Consider the following 23,143-nt stretch of genomic DNA (forward strand, 5'->3'; position numbering starts at 1 on the left):
TGAATTTGAAGTAAACAAGTTATACATCTTTCTTGAATAATTAAGGATTGAAAAAGGGACTGTAAAGTGATTGAATATCACAAAATCCGCCGATGCCCACATACAGTATATCAACACTTTGAGAATCTGAATCAGAAATTAATATGCACAACAACAGGAACAATCTCTTAGGCAAACAGTGCAAAGATATAGGCCTAGTGCAATTCAAAAATGTCAATTATAGTAGACGGTAAATTGCTCGATCATTAAAGGCACCAATTAATTCAGTATAATGTTGTCCATAGGCTCCATTATTCACGTGTGAAATTACATTTATTCTATCCCTCCTTATCACCCTTTTGCATGAGGTGCAAACACTCTGATGGAAACCCTGGCTCATATGATTTAGTTCTGTTCCTGACTCCACAATTTCTGGTCACGGCGTGTTTCGTTGTTATTCAGCCACATTCTCCATCCCAACCCAGAAACAGACATTCTAGGTTGGTCACAATAACTAGAGATTTTAAGTAATTGGAAAGCTGTGTCGATCCAGTATGACTATGTAGGCCTACAGAAGTATAAATGATAAGATATAGGTGGATATGAACATTATAAACAGATGTATTATAAGCAAATTGTTGTAAATAGGCTATATGAGACAAGTCAGTGATGATGAATGTTTTGGGATGCCTGACTTGAGTATTCTCTGTTAAAGCTGCAGTGTGTAGAATTTTGGGTTTTATTTCCTAGCAGATTTTGTAGAAAGTAATTATAATATCCATAAGTACATTTAATTTAGTGCATAATAGCTGAAAATATTTTTTTTAATTATTATTTTTTCCCTTAGAAAGGGTCTCATATATGTCCATATTTCTGCATATTTTGGACCAAGGCCTAGTGCCGCCATCTTGAAAGTGTCATAGTTGGAACGTCATCAGGTGCATTGTTTAAAATTTAGAATTGTTCTTGTCCTTGAAGGCCACTGTAGCTTCTGTTATTATTCGAAAGGGGTGGGGTTACCCAGGGAGTGTTGCATTCTAGAACTTTGTAGAACTTTATTGATGATGTCATATTACACACTGCACCTTTAAGGCGAGACACTGCAGGTAAAACAATAGTTTTTTCGAGCACTGGTCAATTTTGAGATTTAGGCTATTTTGCTTCCATAAAGTCTTTTTCATTCTAGTATAGCCTGTAAATAAAAGGTTCAAAATGTACATTTAGGTGTTTAAATTTAACTATACATTGTCTTTTTGCATCTGTATATTCCACCTATACTACCAACTTTAATGGCCTTTATCACAACATTAGTTTGTTTTCAATACTCTGAACCAAAGATGTCAACTTGTAAAGCACTTGAGTAGGCCTATCAATTTCCCATAATCATTCTTTGCACAAGCCTATTCTGAAGGTTATTATGCTACAGAAAGATTTGTTCATGGCCTATGCTGATTTATGATAACCTTTTTTATTTTCTTGAAACATGCAGAAAATTCATTTTTAAGATCTGTACACATCGTGTTCTATATATAATGATAGCAGGCTGTATCCAAAATCTGTTCGGTAAAAACTTTCGACACTAATAGGCACTAATATGTTGTAAAAATGAAATAAAGGGCTTTATCAAACATCTAGGCCTATATTAAAGAGTTGTACTTTCAGCAATTAGTTAGATTTTGCCACATTTGCAAAAGACTTCTGAAAAATTCTAATAGCAACCTAATTATAATACTATAATAATGGTGGTATTGAACTCAACATCATTGTAAATGAGGGTCACCCCTCAATTGGTCTCTCGAGGATAAATAAAAGTTAAATAAAATGAAAATGAATTTACAGTAGGCCTATATGATAACAAATTGACACCATTCACCTGCAGTGTCTCACCTTAAACAACGAATTTATTGTCATAAAATAATCAAACCCTCCTCCTGTGTGTAGGCCTAGTCGCTGAGGTGTGATTGATGGATGAGCAGTAGACGGTGAACAGCTGGCTTCTTCTTCTGCCCCGCCGCCGCCGCCGCCCACGTGACAGGTGACGTCAGAGCCGAGTGTGACTAAAAAGAATTCGAGGGAATGCTCCCGCTGCTCTCACCAACGGGGATCCACGGTGGCTTCCTGACGTTCGCTCTAAGTAAAGGAAGTCCAAAAAAAAAGTCTCACCCCATTCACTGTTGGTTGTTTGTGAATCCAGAAGACTCATGATGTCTGGCGAACAGGAGGTAAGCCAAATAGCCTACATTGTCACCTAACTTCTGAACGCGTTGTAACTTTTTCTATTTAGAATGTTCTTTTCTCGCTCGCCGTAGTTGTACAGTTGTAGAATGGTGCCGTGTGTCTTGCTCCTCATTGTGCACTTTATGGGCTTTCTTCTAGCTGCTCTGAACCACAACGTCTACTGCTGTATGTATAGCTGTGCAAACTATTATGTTATAGCCGGGGGTTGTAGGTCTAGTATTCCTGTCCCATACCGCTTCTTATGCATTGGACGTGGAGGTTTAGTTCATGGTGTCACTAGTCCTTTAATTTATCTGTTGCAACTTATTATCTTGGACGCTGTAAAATTAATTAAAAGTTATACGTCGCCTAAGCAAGCGTGTAATTCCATTTATTTAAGGTTGATAGTGTAGAATAAGGCCCTATAGAAATATCAAAGTGACAGCATGGGACCATGGGAGAGTATAAATAGCAATGCCATAAACATGGACGTCAGTTGAACAAGTAGGCTCCCACACACATTATACCAATCATCATATTTAATTGATTTGTGCTGATGAGTTCTCCGGTTTAATATATATATGGGTTGGTATTTTAATTAAATGACACGTTGTTACTTCACCTCTGTCTTATTACGAGCCCTTTAAAGCGAAACAAATCAATTTTCAGTGTGCTGTTATTACAGGTGAAATCTATTCTAACCTCCATTATCTGTTGCTGCTGCTGTGGGTCTTTTTCATTTATTTTTCTCAAGCACTCCATAAATTAATCCATTTTCTCAGCTCCTGGATTTTAACCTTAGAAAGTTTTAATATGAGAAAAAGTGACTGTAAAGTAAACCAATCAAAGTGTTGATCATGTAGAAAGTTTTATGTAGTCTGAAAAGCACACAGAGATGTTTGCATTAGTACATATGATCAGGACAAACGAGGCTACTTGTGAAAATGTTTGGTTTTATGGATTTAAAATAGGCTATTTATAGTAGGCTATATTTATAGTATTTAAACACACTTATAGAGTTGAGCCATATTAATTTTTTTCTCCAATGAGAACACCACTGTTTCTTTTTGGAGTGTAGACAGTATCTGAAAAGAGGTTTGGACTATATGTGAGCTGCTCCCTCTGTCGCTTTAAGAGCTTGATGTTAAAATATAATTGCCGGTTGGGTTGCACTGTGCTTTCATGCCCTCCAGAGGGAAAGGCATGAATTCCACAAGCCTTACTTCAGCTGTGGCCGGCCCCTGTCTGCCTCTTCTCATGTACACTTCTATAAAGGCATTTTTTTTTAAAGAACTTTTATGTTGTAGGCTTTTTCCGAGAATATGGGTTATTTGACGTTACCTCTCCTTCGTCCTCCTCTACCCCCCTCTTTCTCTCCCTCTCTCTCTCCCTCTCTCTCTCGCTCTCTCTCTCTCTGACTCATGTGGGTGTTGGGCTGAAATAGTTTGGTGTAGTTTTACATTCCTTATATAGCCTCTGAAGAGCGAAGGAGAGGCCAGGGCTTGCCTGTGTCACAGACAGTGTTCGGGGGGTAGGGTTTTGCCAACTGGGAGAGAGAGAGAGAGAGAGAGAGAGAGAGAGAGATAATCTGCTTGCCCTAGCTTACTGACTCTCTAGCTTTTTCACTGGGCTTTTGGCCGGCCCTTAAGGACAAGGTAAGTTTACTGTGGTGGGGGGGTGGCATCAGCTAGCTGTGTGGCACCTATAGTGTAATGATACCTGGCTAGGTTTAGGAAGAGGGGCGGGGGGCAGGAGCTGTGGTTAGGGGGTACAGGTATACAGAGGTCAGGGGTTCAGCCGTAACTTGCCAGTAAAGAGAGCCATAGACGAGCCCCCCCCCCCCCACCCCTCCTGCGTCTCAAGTTACATTTGCTTCTTAAAATGACCTGGTAATTTTTTAGCGACTTTTTCCATTCAGTGTCAATAATTAATTCTGTCGTTTCACATGGTTGTGTTGTTCAATGGTTTTCACAGCTATTGCAATTGAAAGTAAAATATTCATAAATGCCAAGGCAGGCAGGTTTTGTATTTTGTGGACAATGTGGGTCAGTGTTTCATTGGAGTTCACTTTTAATGGTGCAATCGTGAATTGAATCCAGACAGCTGGTTATTACAGTCACTGTGAAAGAAATAAAGATAACTGGTTGAATGGTGCTGCTGTTTCTTTATTGATTTATGATGCTGATTATGTGTTCTGTGGTCCTCATTTGCATTGCAGTTTTGTCACACTCGTATAATATTTAAACCTCGTATAGCAACATGTAGCAACACGTTAGCTTTTATATTGATAAATGAATGAACGTCGAGTCCCAACGGCAGCTCCATAATTTGATCCTCTTATGAGATGCAAATAGCCTAATTTTAAAGGTAACATATAATGCTAATTCTAGGTTCAAAATTGTACTTTGGGTTTCTATTAGAAACAGTTTTCATGGTGTAGTGTCCAAAAAAACCTGTATATTTCTCACAGTGCAATTGCTGAATCTCCTCTATTCTGCCTCTGTCTGAAACGCTCCGTTTTAGTGCCCGTCTATTTAAGCTCCGCCTTCCAAAAAGCTGCTCTGATTGGCCCTGAATCTTAACTGAACGTAAAGTTCTGTCAGATTCAGGGGTATCTGGGGGGTGTGGCCTATCACAGGTGGTTGTAGTTATAAGTTAGTTTGGTAATGAGGGGGCGTGGCTTCTGACTGGGGCTTTTAATCATATTAGGCTCGTTCGACCCCAGTTTCGGCTCGTCTGGAAAGTAGACTTTATGCCGAGCCGCAGCCAGCCGCAGGTGCAAGTCGGACAAAAAGTCTAACCATAATGCTGTGCGCTCAGCAAGACAAGCTTCATAATTGCGCAGGTCTTAGCAAGACGGCGACATCTCAAACGAGGCTATTAGGTTTTCAGAAAGGTGGAGGAAGTGAAAGAGAGTTGCTTTTTTCCCATACTTTGAGAGTCTCTTAGTCACACCGGGGACCCATATTAATGTTGAAGAAACATGAAAAAAGTGCGTTTTGCATAATAGGTGACCTTTTGAATTAAATATTTCCACTACAAAATCTATTCTAGAGATGAATTATTATTACATGGTTATTCTTCAAAACAGAACTTTCCCAAGATTTATTATCCTCTGAAGGAAAACTATGTAAATGTCAGCTTCTTTGTTGGAACGTGTGTGTTTGCTTTGGAAACAAACAGACAACCGAGAGCCAGGATACAGAATACAGGGGCAGTTAACGGATGAAGCAGGAAATTACTTGTGAAAAAAAGTATTTTTCTGGGTTTTTGGACTAATTAAGACCTTTTCTCTTTCCCTAGGCTATGAACGTATACTCTGTAACCCTGAGCGGCCCCGCGCCCTGGGGCTTCAGGCTGCAGGGGGGCAAGGACTTCAGCATGCCCCTCACCGTGTCCAGGGTAAGACACTCTTTGATTATTGGAGTCAGCTTCTCTGCTGCTCTGCATCCGTGACCTTTTGTACTCTTCGTGAAGGTTTCAGTGGAGGATGGTCATGTACATTCATTTGCTGTGTGTTCTTCCAAGTTCCTTTTATAAAGTCTATCTACAAGATTGTATTGTTGATTCTGCATGTTGACAAAAATTGCTTTTTGTCCAAATCAGTTAATATCTCCTATCTGTCCGTACTGTGTGTGCGTGCGCTGTAAATAAATCAGGTGTTAATACACAGCCTAGGCTCTGTAAATGGATACGTAAACAAAGGGTATGTAAACAAAGGGGGGGTCCACCTTAGCTAGCGACATGCCCGTTTACAGAGCCTTGGCAGGGCACACAGGTAGCGGATCGTGAGGAGATATTCACAGATTTTGACAAAGTGATTTTGACAACAAACATATTCCAGAATGGCTGCCTCGACCTTTTAATGACTGTACCAGAGCATATGCATTTCACCTTTTGTCAGGCTTGTTTTTCAAAGGATTTCGACTTCAGACCGTGGCATTCACTGTCATATCTCTCACATCTCCTTATAACAAACCTTATCCAGTCCACCTTAACAATCAATGCATTAATACAGTAGTATTCATTGTTCACATGGATGTGCTGTCGTTTGGTCTGGCTGTGCACTTTCTCTGTAGTCTCCATGTTAGGTCACTGCCTCGTCACTGAATGAATTCTCAAATACTCTACTAAATTAAACTGCTGTGTGTATTGAAGACAGCGGCGACCACTTTCCAGGCCTTATAAGTGCAGCGCTGCTTTGCCTGACAAACACACAAGACTCTCACTTGCAGCCACGCACCCACTGCTCACACACACACAATCCTTCCAGCATTGCTGCCAGCTCTCACGCACACAGATCTAGCATACTAGCATGCACTCAGTCCCCACTGACTGTTATTGTATTGCCTACTTAGAGACCCTTGGTATCTATAAAATATTAGGCCGATTTCTATTTGTCAAACCAATTCAGATTAATATGTGGAGTTTTGTCTGTTAGAGATAATTGTGGTCAAAGATATATGGGTCAGGTTTCAAACTACATGGAGGGACTTTTTAATTATTGGTTTTGTTGTAGTTACTAGTTATAATGTAACATTAACACGAAGAGACAAAAACCAAATGGTGCTCTATTTTGTGTTGCTTTCTTTGACATGGCCTGTAGAGTCTTCACCAGTGTGCTGGAAGTAGCTTAGCAGATTGACGTGTGTGTAGAGCTAACGTCATCCTGTGGTGAGGGCAGTGGTTATTACCAGCATGTCAGTACATGTCTTGTATCTGCTCTGCTCTGTGCCAAGCATCTCAGTGAGTAACACAATGTTCCCCTTGGATTCAAGACAAAAACACTTATTCCTCCACCCATACACGGATGTAAAAAACCCTATTTGACAAATGGCCCGAAACAAAGCAAGGATTTTTTTTTGGGAGTGGGGGGGATATAGGAGTGTACTTTTCAAGCTAGACTGGCAAGGCCTACTGTACAGTGGATGTCTGTGGGTGTGTCAGTACATGTGGTTGAATAATCGCTGCTAATCAGCCAGTGCAGGAGACCAGTTTTTCTGCAATCCAGGTGCAATGTGCAATCAGGCTGATTGATTGTTGTCCGCACTGAGAGAGATTTGGCTTACATTTTCTGTATTGCCAGTCACCCCATTCATTTTGATAGACCCAGGTTAAGCAGCTTGCTGTTAAGGTGAGGCACTGCAGGTGAATAGAGTAACACTTTTTTAACCTATAGATCTTGAAACTTTGCCAGTTGATTCCTTGTATTTAATCAATCATTTTTTTGTATTACAATTTCAATCAAAACCTTTTTGAAAACCAAAAATCTAGATGTTTGATTAAGCCAGAGTTAAAATCATATCACATATTGGTGTCCAAAATGGATACAGCCGTTGTTCATTTCATAAATCAAAAATACTATGTACAGGTTTTTAAAAATGCCTTTTCGGGCATGTTTTTAGAAACAAAATGTATCATAAATCAGACAATTCACAACATATGAACTAATCCTTCTCTAACCACCTTCAGAATAGTGCTTGGAGTGATTACGAAAAATTTAGTTGATGTACGTAAGTGCTTTAGAAGTTGATAATTTTTGGTTCACATTATTGACTAAAACTAATGTTGAGCGATAATGGCCGTTAAATATGGTTGTATAGGAGAGATATACAGATGCAAACAGACAAGGTTTAGTCCGATAAACACCTGAATGTACTTTTTGAACCTTTTTTATTACGTTTTTGCCTGCTGTGTATCGCTGTAAATTGCTAAATGCTCCCCTTCGGCTAAAAACCAAACACAAAAACAGTATTGCTAAGATTGCAGCCTTATCCGATACCTTATCTGTGTGGCTTGTTCTAGCAGTGCACACTAGGCCTTAGGAGTTATAAAGACGTTCCAGCTTTTCTGCTGGCTCCCCTCGCTATCGCCATAAAAAAGGCCAGACAGTGAATCACAGGGTTGCAACAATCCAACGCGAGCACATAAAGCTTAAAGATATACGGTATCCCTTAGGAACAGGAAGAACAAGTCAGGCCAGGCTTAACATTGGATGCTTTTGGTTGGGTGGTCTTTCTTCCTTAGCTGGATTGTAGCCAATGAGATAAGTATCTCTCAACCTTAGGCAGTCAGTCAGTGAAAAGCCATTTACACAGTGAAGAGCATGTGGAGTGACGGGACAAAAGCTTTAGTAAAAAAAGAAGGCTGCAAGGCAAAGAGATGGCAAAGTGATAACTCCTGAAAGATCGATGCGTTTAAGTGTTCTTCTTAAGAGATAACAATTAGTGTTGTTGGGACAGGATTTATTAAGGTCATTTGAGATTGATCTTACTGATGCCAGACCCAGACATTATCAATTCCTTCATTTTGAATTATTAACGCTTTAATGGCTATTCTTTTAAATTGAGATTCTTATCATCTTTGAACTGGCTGTATGTGTGTGTGTGTGTGTGTGTGTTTCTGTGTGTGTGTTATTGTATAGCTTTCCATGCTCTTGTTTCCTTCCTCCTCCTGTCTGCGAGCCTGGACAGCCATGCTTTCTCAGCATTCCTGGCATTTTTTTGAAAACCCGTATCCACCCTGTCCCTGCCAACAGACAATCCTCTTTGTGTCTCCTCTCTGTGTCCAATATGTCTTCCACACTCACTCACTTTTCACATGCATATGATGAGGGAGCCTTCCCCCCTCCCCACCAACTCCATTCTCACAGGAATACTTTTCCAGTGAGATCACAGGAAAGGAGACCCATGCCAAAACAAACTATTAAGTAACTGTGAAAGGAAACATGATGATATTTTTTTTGTCATAACATAATATGTACACACCCATGGCCCATTTATCAACTGATATAACGCGTACTACATAACTTTTGAATTGGCCCTTTTCAAAGTGACTATCCCCACTTTTTCTAGTTTTCTTAGCCTTTCTTCTACTGGTATTCTGCGTTCAAACTTCTAGCCAGTCAAATCTTGCCCCTTCACCACGGCATTAAGGAAAAATAAAAATAATGAGAAGGCGATGCTTGGCTTTGTTTAACTGAAATGTCAGTAGCCATTTCCTAATGACTTGGGTGAGGCTGAGCCCGGCCCGTATGTGTCAGTGTACCTGGCTTTATTGACCCCCCCGCCCCCCCTCCCAGCCCCCGGAACCAACATGTGGTGGGATTCTGTTTGGCACTGCTGGGCTGACATTTCTATCTGAGCCTGGGAATGTAATGTTCTTGGCATTCAAATGGTATTTAAAGGGTTTATGTGAAGCAGCAGAGGCGGACACATCCTCACTATGGGTCAGAATACACAAAACACCCAGTCCTAGGGATGCACGTATAGAGTGACTCATTTCCCAAACGATTAAACAGTGATTTCTTGCTAATATAATAGCAAACTAGTCAAAACTAAAACCAAGCACAACAGGTGATGACTAGTGTGGCTGCGGGCTTATACACCTTTAACTGACTAGTCATTGTGCATCCGTAGTCCTAAAATTCCCACAATGCAGTTTGATTGTTTGTTTCATTTCAACCTCCTGCCTGGTCAGGGGCCCAGCTCTTTTTAAATGTCCCACCACACCAGTTTACAGGGGCAGGATTATTTATTTGTTATTACCTTGTGGTCTCCATCAAACCCAGGTGTTTTCAAAGTTCCTCTAGAGCCCTGCAACACCAAAGTTCTCAAAGAATGAGTAGGACCAACAGCAGTAGGACTTAATGCTGTCATGTTATGTACTGCTGTGCTGTGGCAGTATGGCTTCTTGAACTACAGTGGTTGAAAAAAGGATTATCCCCGGACAACAGCTCCATAAGAATGGGTCAAACATGGGTTAAACATCCAGCAGGCCCTGGTCATACCCCCACACTCCCCAATGAGAAAACCTAGAAATCCACAGTTTCGTTGTGAATTTGATCCCTCCTTTTAAAAGCAGCCCACTGTTGAATTTCTCAGTGACCTTGAGAAGACGTAAAACTACTCCAGTAAAAATGACATCTCCCTCAGCAAGTCTGCCCCGACATCAGACTTTAAACCCAAAAGGCATAAAACCATAGGGAGCAACATGTCAGCGTATAACACTGTTTCATTGCTGCTCCAATTGACTCTAGCCCAGACCCCGGGGTCGGCCCCTAGAACTCCTCATGAGTAGTTTCTCCATCTGCCCCACATCTCTTACCATGGTCATCCCATAAACCTTCATGATACAATAACCTTGCCCCTAGACTGAGCACCATCTGGTTTCTATCGACACACACATGTCAGACCACTGGAATCAAGTGTTCCAGGGGAAATTACAGGTGATGTAAAGTCAATAAGCTAGCGGGGAGATTTGTGACCGTCTCTCCCTCACAGCTGGATGTGTCATGGTTTCATGTATTCCTGTTTCACTGTGTGTGTGTGTCTTGAAGACCATCTGTTGCTTTATCATTTGTAGACTCTTAAACGCACGCACACACACACACACACACACACACACACACACACACACACACACACACACACACACACACACACACGCACACACACACACACACACACAGAGACGCTGGGAAAAGAAGCCTTGTTAAGAGGGAGGAAATAAATAATTCAGTACCTAGTGACAGATCGCCCACAGGGGGCATTGCTTGTTCGGCTAGTTGGATGTGAATGTGTTCTGTTGTGATCAGTCCAGCAGCGTTTTAAGGTGAGTTAGTGCTTAGGTGTTCCACTGCAGTCAATTGCACTGCAGTCATCTGGGAGGGGTGGGGGGCTGGGGGGGACCACATAGTTGCAGGTTAGGTTTTCCATTTCTCAGAGGGATATTTATGGCTTTGTATCAGCTGTGCTGCGTGAGTGATGTAAGGACAGACTGTCTCTCGGCCCCCAAATAGCCGTGGAAAGAATAAAAGTGAGCTGGTGCAGGGTTACAACGGCCGGGGATATCTACAGCTGTGGATCCACTCTGCTGCATTATTAGTTTTAACCAAAAACAAACCCAACCGGCCCAGAGTGAGGCCCACCCCCCCCCAACCCCCCCGGCCCACCTGCAGGGTCAGTCGAGGGGAAAGATGAATTCAAGACGTTGCATTTTGAAAAGGTTGGCCAACGCTTTGAAATCCGATAGCATACCGAAACCTCTCCGCTGCTGTGCTCTGCCAGAAAAAAAAGCCTTGAAACAGGCTACTAACTGTCAGGCTAGCCCCGTTAGTTGTCGATATATTCAGTAGCAAACACTTCATGGCATTAATGTGAAATGAGCCACAATCATATTTGTACAAAGTTGATCCTGCTTGTCATATTTCTGAATGTGTTTGAGTGGAATTTGCCTCATCAAAAAGCTGATCGTTGTGGTATGGCCGCTACACGATGTTATCATACTTCACGTTAGATCCCTGGCTGTTGTGAGGTTTAGTGAGGTGTGTTGCATTCAGGAACATGTTTTCCACTGTCCTTCGCTGTATTGACAAACTGCTGGGGGGGATATTGGGTTTCCATCTGCCCCCTACCAAGCAAAGGTCTGACCACAGCAACTTTAACTGCTGCCTTCTCAAGTGAGGGAGCAGCTGCACTCTGAACCTGAGCCAGGAGCACAGGTGTCTGCGTCCGTCACTAACTCCACACACACACACACACACACACACACACACCATTGCACGTAACGGAATCTACAATCTGTATGGCTTCAGCGATCTGGTGACGGCATCACCATATTAATTTCATCATTTTGATATTCATCAAACCATTGGGGGACCCCTTGTGTTTCCTTTTTAATTCTTGTCTATTCCTCATGTTGTTATATCAATATCAGAATGACTTAAAGGAACAGTTCAACATTTCTTATTTTTAGCTTCTTGCCTCACTCTCTGGTTCAACGCAAGGCGTCAGCAACCATTCCTTTAACTGTACGTGCAATTTTTGATGAAGACATGGGCAAAGGCGCTCATCACTAGTTAGCTTATCACAAATACTGGTAGTCAATGGGAAGTATTAGCCTGCCTCCGCCGACAGTCAGAAGATTAACTTTACAACATCCCTCAATGGTTTTGCACATGTGTAGTGCACAGTTTTCTTTTGGGTATGTATTTGATTCTAAAATGACAGCGTGCAAACAAATATATATAGCACAACATGCGCACACAAAGGAGCGCTCCTGTTGACACACTGACTCCCTGAGTTGATCATTAGGCGTTGTTTGTTGACACATACATCGCAGCAAAAAATCAACCGACCCTGATTCTCTGTTTTTGTTGTGTCAAGCACACAGGAGCGTTTAGTGATGTTGTAAAGTGTATCTTCTGACTGTTGGCTGAGACAGGCTAATACTTCCCATTGACTACCAGTATTTGAGCTAAGCTAACTAGCGACGATGAGCGACCTTTGCCTATTTCTTCTTCAAAAGTGTACGCACAGTTTAACAGAATGGTTCGTGTCACATTGTGTTGAACCCAAGAGTGATGTAACGAGCTAAAAATAAAAAAAAGTAACCTATTCCTTTAAGGCCCTTTCCATAGACATTTAATCCCACCTGATTTCTGGGTTAGATTATATATATCATATGATAGATTATAGATACCATATTATATCATACAATGCTTGGGTTTCTGTATATATTTTAAAACTCATGGGTATCTGTTACTGTTCTGGAAAGTAACATTTTAACAGCCCTTCCTTTCCTAATTAAATTAAACGACTACAGTACATGTCGAGGGTTGGACATGCTTCCTTGGCTGAGATTGGATAGCCAATCATTGGATATGAATCATGGTTTTATTTTGGGTAAAAGGTGCTTGTCATGTTCTACCATCCAGTGTAATAGTGAAAAGGGGGCGGTAGTGACCCACAGTGGCACCATCGTTTGTGTCCATGTCCTCGTTGTGTTTCCCCAGTGTGTAAGCTGTTAAAAAAAATATATATATAATTTTAAATTCTTTCCAAACTGGAGAAAGAACTTGTTCTGTAACCCCTGTAATTGCTTCCAGTGCAAGTGTAAATCAAAGGCAATTAAAATGATGTTCGAACTTGGCTGAGAAATAACTTGCGACTTGGGTTGCCTCTGAGGAATCCATGTCTTCCCCTATTTTTAGCGTTGCCGTGTTTTTGATCCAAAGCGGGTCTCCTTCTGCGTTGTCTTTTTAGTGGGGTGCAGAGAGTTCTTCTTATTTTTTTTTTATCTTTCATGCTGAGCTGTCATCAGTTTTACGGAGCCTAATACCCTCCCCGCTCCTTAAAGTGTTTGTGTTTAATGTGCAAAAATCAAAGCAGGCAAAGTGCAATAGCTTAGCTGAACATGGCAGAAAAGTATCGATTGAAGCGCCCGACTCCGCTGAGCTTTTGATGCGTTAACATTTGCAGGGATCCATGGCATCACACAGTAATCCTAATAGAGTTTTTTTTTTTGCCAGACGATCCTGGCACCCGCTCACTTATCTGATGCGGAAGACTTTGTACCTCCGGTTTATCTGAGCATTTGACACAAGTCTCGAGTTTCATTAAGCCGCATGGGGCCAGCTGACTAAGCCCTTACTAAAGATGATTTGGCATCTCCGCCATGTCCTCTAGAAAGCAATAATATGCTAAACAGAAAGGCTCTAGTCAGTTTGTTAGTACTGCAGAAGAAACCATTACATCCTATATAGACAATGTTAAGTTCCTCCTGTTTGTAACAAGACTCCAGCCCTATGCGCTGACTCAATATGTCTGCAGTCTGAGTGACAGTCCGACTGGGTGATGTCATTCTTTTGTCAGTGAAACCTGTCAACCTATGTGGATTAGGGAGGGGGGGGGGGGTCGGGGGGTATATGGGTTGTTCCAGTAAATGATATGACTAGACTATTTGTAACACATGTTCCCTGTCTGCAGCTTTCTAGAGGTTGGTTTCGTAGCCTTAAGTCACATCTGCATTAAATCACATGCTGATGACTGATGACGTCATAATGACCTGTGCGGCCTCTTTCCGATAGTGTTGAGTGAAATATTCGAGCTGGCTTGTCAGAGCCAGACACACCGACTCCCTGAGTTGATCATTAGTTGTTGTTTGTTGACACAGACATTGCAGCAAAAACAATCAAGCGACCACGATTCTCTGTCTTTACTCTTTGAGCTGATGAAATATAGATGAGATAAGGGATGCTGCAGTCGCCAAATGACAACTCCTTTACAAGTGCTTTTTTGCACTTTGTTTGGTTTAGAAAATAAACTATTTTTTTCTCAACACAATTTGCCCACTAGGATAACTAAACAAAAGTGACATTTTATTTTCATTTTTTGCCAATTAAAGGTGGAGTCAGCAATTCTTGAGGACGGAGTGCTTGTCAAAATCACTTTTTTGTCAAACTCTGTGAATATCTCCCTATGATCCGCCACCCAAACATACTGTGTAACAAGTTATTTCGACAACAAGCATTCTCCAGAGTCACTGGCTCCACTACTTTAAAGGATTATCATCTCTCTGATTGTTTTAGTTAGCGTTTGTGCACTCTTGCTACTTTTAGAACATGTTCCATCCACATAACTCCTGTGTAAAAAAAAAATAAAACCTGTCCTCACCTACCTCTGCTTTGTGCCCTTATCTTGTGCCTTTTCTCTCCAGCTGACCCCGGGCGGTAAGGCAGCCCAGGCCGGTGTGGGCGTGGGAGACTGGGTGGTGTCCATCGACGACTCCAATGCAGAGGACATGACCCACGTGGAGGCACAGAACCAGATCAGAGCAGCAACAAACTCCCTCGCACTCACCCTCAGCAAGTAAGACATCCCCCGCCACTACTAAACACACCATCACTCACACACTCCATATGGATTTATCTTCCATCAGACACAGCTAGCCGCATAAATCACCATAGAAAGTCTTATTTTTCCCCTTCTATGGGCGAGATAAAATACACTTTTTTCAACGTCCTTGAACATTTGCCTTCTTATGGCAGATAGTGCAACACATCGGTATGAAAGTTATCATCACACACGATCTATTATTTTATTTCCTTTTGAATTTTATTGTTCTCATAAATCACAGCCCTACTCCTCAATGCTATATATAAAATATTTTTCTGCATGTTTATAATCCTCTTGTCTATTATTTAGCACAAGCTAGTTCATAAGTTAAACAAAATTACTTACTAGGTTTTTGATATGGATTGAATTACCATATGGTATCCTGCATTTTGCATTTTTTAGTTGTTCTTTATTTTTTTCCTGTATTCCTGGTCCAACCGTTATGTATGCTCAGAGATGCAATTGAACCTACGTAGATGTTAAATCTTTGCACACTGCAGTTTTATTACTCTTCTGCAGATACCTTCAAAGGACTGGTACTGTGCCATCGAATAATGAGGCGGTCTGTTTATAGGCTGTTTTCCCCTTATTTACCCCATGCTGTTTTTCCGACAAATGTTTGCCAAAGTCTAGCCAGCGTGGCCTAGTTAAAAGAAATTGGCGAGCTCATTGAATTGCATTGGGGTAATTGTAAACACATTTAGATGACAGGTGCACATATCATCTCCTGAGTGATCCTTGCAGAATAACACAGCACTTTGCTCGGAGGCAGGGTTAAGGCAATATGATAGATTTTAAATGGGTATAACTTTATGGTTATGAGTCTGACCCACTTGAAAGTTTTGCACAATTAAACCTTGTAGAAATAAATCTATTCCAGGGTTTGTTGTGTTCTCCAATAGTCTGCATTATTACCAAGCATTACATGTATTTTGATGTTGATTCATATAAAAAAAACAGGTTAAAAACCTCCACATTGTAAGAGGACAGTGCACTATTGGAGGCACATGCTCTGTGTAATGTATCTATAGCCTAAGCCTTAGTGATACTGTATTATTCTTTCCATATCGTCCTAAAGGCGCAAGAACAGTGGTGAATAATCTAAAACTGAGCAGCAGATATGTGTTCCAAAAGTCATCAGGCTAATTCACTGGTCTTTATTTGGTTGACATGAAAACCTTTTCTGAGAAGCCACGCTACCTGACATTATGCCTCCTGCTTTGTAATGAAATGAGAGAAACTATCTCTTCAGAGTTAAACACTTTGTTGGTTAGCGTGAGCCAGGGAGAAAAAAAAAATCAATCTTTTTCATTTAGCCAGAGTTATTTTAATTAGCAGTGGATAACCTTCACACAGACAGGCAGCACTCTTTACCTGCTCACACACACATAACTCCTGCCAGAAAATTCCTCACTGATAAAGTATCTCTGTAGACTCAGGGGCAAGCCAACATGTTTCATCAGGGGCTTAATTAAGAGAAAGATTGAATGTGACCATTCATGAGCTTAAACCTTCAGAAAAGGAGAAGGTATTGGCTTGTTTAGTCATAATAAAGAGCCTTGCTGCTGTCAAGAGGCTTAGCATGTGAAGTGCTGACTAACCCCTCTTGGTTCACTTAGTCTGCTGAGAGTCAAAACAGTCACAAACCATTCATGATTCTCCAGAAGAAATCCACCAGAACATCAACTAATAGCTTCAGATTTGGAGAACAGTGAATATTTGCTGTATATTGTTGGCACACCCATAGCATAGATGTATATATCCACACATACATCCAGTAGGCCCATACCCATACCATACCAGTTCATGTGTCAACTTTTTTTTGCAACCTGTAATTTTAATATAAGGCAAAGCAAGTTTATTTCTATAGCACAATTCAGACACAAGGCCATTCAAAGTGCTTTACAGGGGCACAAAATACATCAAGATAATACACAAGATGTTGACATGGGTATTTCACAGTTAATAGTGACATCAATATTGACACACATTGTGTTCTAATACATTACAGAATAGATAAATGAAAAGAGGGATTGTTAAGCTAGTTTAACATAGGTTTGAATAGAATTGCTTTTGAAATGTGAGGAAACACTCAAATAGAGAGAAGAAGAATAGAAGGAGAGAGGTTAAAACAGTAGATAAGTATTAAAAGAGAGGGAAATGTTGATGGAGGTGTAATATGTACAGTAGTTGTTCTAATTGTTTCAGGTGGTTACTATTATGGCCGGAAATGGCGAGAGTTACTGTTTCTGGTTGAGGTGTGATAAAAGGATCAGACTGTTTGCTAGCACAGGGCCATGATTCCTGTTTTTGCATACTGCCCAACAAAACACACTGCTGTAGTTAAATGTATTAAGAGGTCACGTCACACTGCAACCTACTAAAGGCCTTAAAAGGAGTGAGAGAGAGAGAGAGAGAGACAGGGTGAGAGAGAGAGAGAGTAGTAGAGTCATGGAGGAAAAATGAATGATGAGCTAAAATAAGTGAGAAAGTCAGTACGTACACACACACACACACACTCACACACACACACACACACACACACACACACACACACACACACACACACACACACACACACACACACACACACACACAACACTCTGCAGGTGGATGGAGTCACGTTGAGTCAGATATCAGACTAGAACCAGATGTGTCCCACCTGTGTGTCTAGTTCCTTCCCTTTAAGGTCTTTTCTTTCAGCCCATCCAGCTGTTGTACGATGACGTAGAGAATGTGTTACGAGGTTTTTTACATTCCATATCTGTCTGTGGCTTTGAGTCTGGCTGTATTAAGTTTAAGGCAGAAAGTTGGTACTGTGCAGTCTATTTGGTAACACTTTACAATAAGGGAATATTATTTAAGTGTAAGTTAATGCTTAATTAGCATTATGTTTGTATTACCTAACAGTTAATTACTGCTTCGTTTATGCTATATAAGTGTTAACTAAGCATCAACTAACTGTTATGCTTAGTAAATGCTTAACTATGCATTAGTTAACTCTAAAAATACTTAATGCTTAACCAAGGATTAATTTAGTAATAACAGTTGGTATCGTGACCTAAGCATTAACTAACGGCTAATTAATGTACCCTTATTGTAAAGTGTTACTGTCTCTTTAACAAAAGAATAGTTTTTCATGTTTGCGATACATCAGCCATTCTCTTGCTCTCTGGTTTGCCTCCAATATTGTCTCATCTCCGCGTGAAGCCCAGCTTTGTAAACACTTCACATTTTTTTGACTCCCTTTCCCAGGAATCCCCCAGTCTCTTCTCTTCACCTCATCTCTTGTTTCCGCTTATAAAATATATCGTACTAGAAGCAAATATTTCTTTTTCACCGAGAGGCTTTTCTCAGAGAAACTAGCCATTGTCAGTTTTATTTCTCCCTACCTTTGGCTGCCATCCACTGTTTCCTTTATGTCTTTTTAGAGGAGGACAGACAGCACAGCCGATGACAGATATATGGTCTCATGTTGGCTTTAGTGCACTCGTTTTGTTCAACACCAATGATCATCTCCTGTCTATTTTACGATAAGCTTTTTGGCTCTAGTAAAGCAATTTTTTGTATGGGGGAACAAAATCCAGAATAAATTAATATGGGCAATAGATTTTTTGGGCTTCAAAAGAAAGCAGATGATTTTTAACATCTCCATTTCCCCCATGCTCTGTGTTGGTGATTGGCCCAGAGAGGGGTTGTGCTCCAGAGTGTGTCCGTGACATATACGAGCTTGATTACAGTATCATGGGAGATAATATAATACTTATAAAAACAAATTCTGGCTGAAAATCTGTCTTTTATCTTAAAATCAGTTTGAAAGGCGAGCGTGCATCAAGCTCAATGAATGACCCCCCCCCCCCCCCCACCCCCCCATAGTGAGCCAGGAAATGATCTCAGAGAGTCAGCGTGCATATTCACTTTCAGCACAGGTCAAACGTGCTCCATGCACACAACTTGTTACCACAAACAGAGCCTTAATCAGCTCCACATTTCTTTCATTTAACACATCAGGCAAAAACCTATAGTTTTCTTTCCAAGAACTGGTCTATTTTGAGATTGTTGAGATGTTTTTCTTTGAAACTAGTATAAATAAAAGGACCACACACTACATTTAGGTGTTTGTTTGACTATACTTTGTCTGTTAACGTCTGTATATTTCTCCTGTACAACCATCTATAACGTCCATTATCTCATCATCAGTTTTTTTTCAATACCTCTGGACCAAAACATCTAAAACACTTCATTCTCAACTAAACTTTCCACTGTCATTCTTAGCACTATTCTGAAGGTTAGTACTCTGCATGTATCCAAAATCTACATTTTTTGGATACAAATGAGTTAGATATTGTGAAATGTGCATATTTATTCAAACATTTCCGATTTCTTATTTATATAAAAAAATGATTTTAATATCAGTAATCAACTGGTCATTTTAACGGTGATACCTATAAGTTAAAAATTTTACCCTAGTCACCTGCAGTGTCTGGCCTTAGCAGCTGTTGTGTTCATTCCTGTATACCCCTCACTAAGTGTGACTCCTCATATTGTAGGTTAAGGTTGAGGAGAAGAACTCTGAATGTCACATTGATGTGTCTTGTGTGACGGACACAGACACGGCGGTATGCCTCTCCGTTTGTATCTACGCCGCCCTGTTGTCATCCTGTCTGTTACATTGCTCTATCAGTGTGTGAGCAGGCCATGACCAGCCGTTACTCATTCCTCACTGTCACAGGAAACTCTGTCTATTATTGTGTGTGTGCGTGTGTGTGTGTGTGTGTGTACTCTGAAACAATGAGGGCCACACTGCAGGGCTGCACCACTTTTTTTTTTTTTTGGGGCATTGTTCATGCTTTTTTAGAGAGAGAGAGAGAGAGAGAGAGAGAGAGAGAGAATATGACATGCAGAGAACGACCCTGGCCATATTCTAACCTGAGTCCCCTGCGCTGAGGACTGAGCCTCTATGGGGGGGGGGGGAGGCTCTAACCACTACACCACGAGCGCCCCCTAACTGTTGTACCTTTGACTTGGTAGCATACAGACATTGGCCAGGGGACGGTCAGTGGTGGTGGTTTCTGTACGGCTGTTGGTCTAGCAGCGAAGGGGCCCTCAGATTTTCAGGTGTCTGTCCTGCATCACCAAAGAGTTCAAATGTAATTTACCAAAACATTAAATAAAGTACGGCCCTCTAAACATAGCTTTAGTTTAGGGACACATTATAGTTTATAGCACCAAAACATACCCATTCACAATGGCTAATATGGCCCTTCTTTAAGGGGAATTGGGGTAGCACTAAAAAGAATAACTCCAAAAACTAATTTAGCCTAAAAAGTAGTCAACGATAAATTTCATGAATGGGACAACTTGAAGAACAAACTCAGGTTCTATCTCTATTAGGGGTCAAACGAAAGCCTTTTTTGAGGGACTTGCTGCTATAGACAATATATCCTCAGAGCACAAAGCAGCAATGTGAAGCCATGCTTTAATGTGTGGGGGTACTTTGAATGATCCGTCTGCTGTGTTGCTCCAGTCAGCAAAAGGCTGTAATGGGAACCCAGGGATTAAGAGTTAAGGAGCGTGCAACACCGTGGCACACACAGTCCTCAACAGCCCAAGACTGTGTGTGTGTGTGTGTGCAAACTAGGGAGGTTTTGGTTGTCTCAAAAAATGGCACCACAGAGAAAAATGTCAGCGTTTTTTTTAACAGCCTGGTTCTTTTTTTTTTCCCCCTTATCATTTTCTACTGCTTGTACCGTCTTTTGCTGATTAGCTTAATTGTTGAGATGCCGGCGTAGGGGGGGACTGGGCTTTATACAAGATTAGACTGGAGTCTGTGAGGCGTTGCAAACAAAAGCAAAACAAGTCCAATGATCTAAACCACATGTTTGGATATAAAAACTGAAAAGGCTAATTATGCCCTGACTGTCATCTCTATTCATCACCTCAATACAATAGCTAGACATTCTCTTCAGTAATTCTACACGGTAGTTTCATAATGTAATTATATAAAGGACGTTTTGATTGCATTTTATCTAAATCTGGTCTCATTGAACAAGTTTGGATAAGTGGGTTAAACTAGACAACAATAAGACTCATCTTGTAAAAAAAACAACTGTTATCCAGCATCATTGTGACCAGACTTATTTTATTGATCTAAAATCGAATAACATAACAACAATAGTACAAGAATGAGAGACGGATGGATGGATGGATGGATGGAGAAATATACTTTATTCATCCCTTAAAGGCCTACTTCACCGGTTGGAATATGAAAGTGTATTGAACTCGGAGATCCTAGGAAGTATAAATGTGCAAAAAAAAATGAAATCGGATCATCCTAGTCTGAGAAAAGGCAGAAAGAGTGTTTTATGGTCTCACTGTCTCACCCTACATTTCTCTTTCTGTGATGTCATAGAAAGAGAAATGTAGGGTTATACTTCATAGGATCTCCGAGTTCAATACACCTTCATATTCCAACCGGTGAGGTCGGCCCTTAAGGGAAATCGTATAGTTACAGTAACATCTTTGCTACAATATTAGTTGTAATCAATTATAATCAACTTTTTTCAGCTTGAATGATGTACTTCATTTTCATATGAACTATTCATTATATAACCGTTCATATAATATACAGTACAACATGTTGTTTGTGTAAAATAAAACACACCTTCTGGTAGTAGATTTAACATTGCTGTGTCCTGTTCTCAAATGCAACTTTTTCTTTGACGGAAACATTGCAGACCAATTTGCAATTTTGGACATGACACAGTGCTCAAATCTGTGACGGAGAGATTGGTGGTAGTACGTGCTCCTAACAGTCCGTGTCTTTTCTCTTCTTTCACAGAGCTTTCAAAGCAGGCGCAGACCACAAGGTAAGGGGGGGGTGTGTGTGTGTGTGTGTGTGTGTGTGTGTGTCTGGGGCATTGATTGAACTCACCTTGGATGCTTTGGCATGCTGCTCTGCTACTGGCCCTACACAGTGTGACATTGATTGGATTGGAAAAGTTGCTTCAATGGTTGCTCACTATTGGCCCATAGGCAGTGTGTTATGTCACTTAAGGTTAAACAAACACAATCATCTGTTTGTTGGAGGCTTGAGAATTGAACTTGTATGTTGTTCCTGTGGTTTAACTTTGTGATGCCTTGCACAATCCCTCATACCATAGCTACACCGATGCATCAAGTCTCTCACACTCACACCCTTTGAGAGCCACTCACCCATCTGATTACAGTTTTAAAATTGCACAATGGTGTCATGCGCTGCTCCGTGCTGTTTTCTAGTGAGGCAGCGGCAACACAATACTTTCACAAAGTCAATGTTCCTTTAGCCCGGGCCTTACGCTCAGTGAGAAATCTCGTTAGTAAGACATGCAAGTCAAACATGACAATTTCTCACTTTGAGCCTTTTTCTCATTTTGTACCAGCAGTAGCAGATTACTGTTTGGCCGGTTCGGTGGCAGACTGCCAATGCAAATCAAGTGTCTGCTGTGTGCACACTTCTTAAGCACTACTTCTTCAGTGTGTGTGTGGAGAAAGAAGCCTGCAGAGCTCCCGACAAGGCTTGCAGCTCCTTCAGTCCCGGAATAATCATTTTTTTCCCTCTGAGCAGATATAAGGGCTTTTCTTAACACACAGCTTTGGGATTGTGCAACAGCAGAATAAAGTTTTTTTTTAAAAATGTGTGTCAGAAAGAAATGTCTAACTGCATGTTGTGGTGTGCCGTGTTGCATTGTGTCTCCCTCTCCCCATCAACCCTCCCTCCCACAGGACGCCCCGGCTTCTGTCCTGCCAAAGTACTCCTTTGCCCCCAGCACGACCATTAACAAGATGGCCAAGCCATTTACAGCAGGTGGTGCTAGTGCCAACTCAGGACCTGCCATTAAATCTGTGGCCTACACGCCCAAACTTAACACTCCCAGCTCCCAGGGCCGAGCCACTGTGCAGCAGCCTCAGAATGGGTAGGTGAATATGGAAGCAGGAGTAATTCCCCTTTGGAAAAAGCATAAGGTGACTAATGTGCTTTTAATGGTGTTTTATGCCGTCTCATTATTCTGCTTCTTACACTAAGGAGACAGGAACTCCTTCAGGATTTTTCCCCAAACTGCATTATGGGAAGAATTGACTTCAGCATATTGACAAAATGATGTCATGTTTTTTTTCTTCTCCAAGAACAGACAAACAAACCAAATGTATGCTGACTCACGGCTAAGACATCAACTTAATTACTAAGCTCATGTGTTAATAATTTAGCCAAACAAGACTGCAAGGGTACA

General features: G+C 41.1%; 1 protein-coding gene across 2 annotated transcripts in view; it reads left to right on the top strand.

The window, feature by feature from the left end:
• The first annotated feature begins 2,059 nt into the window (after window positions 1-2,059).
• The window catches only part of pdlim7 (PDZ and LIM domain 7), a 42,449-nt gene continuing 21,365 nt past the window's right edge, over window positions 2,060-23,143 (top strand). Inside the window, exons 1-5 of one of the 2 annotated variants that reach the window (XM_080035381.1) lie at window positions 2,060-2,201; window positions 5,500-5,598; window positions 14,695-14,846; window positions 21,715-21,742; window positions 22,638-22,828. In XM_080035381.1, the coding sequence (XP_079891507.1) occupies window positions 2,181-2,201; window positions 5,500-5,598; window positions 14,695-14,846; window positions 21,715-21,742; window positions 22,638-22,828 (491 nt within the window). In that variant the 5' untranslated portion in view covers window positions 2,060-2,180. Of the gene's footprint in view, window positions 2,202-3,680; window positions 3,852-5,499; window positions 5,599-14,694; window positions 14,847-21,714; window positions 21,743-22,637; window positions 22,829-23,143 lie in introns of those variants that run through there. The other variant, XM_080035382.1, reaches the window with a different exon arrangement.

The sequence above is a fragment of the Ammodytes marinus genome (genome assembly GCF_949987685.1).
Source record: "Ammodytes marinus genome assembly, chromosome: 10".
Taxonomy (NCBI): domain Eukaryota; kingdom Metazoa; phylum Chordata; class Actinopteri; order Uranoscopiformes; family Ammodytidae; genus Ammodytes; species Ammodytes marinus.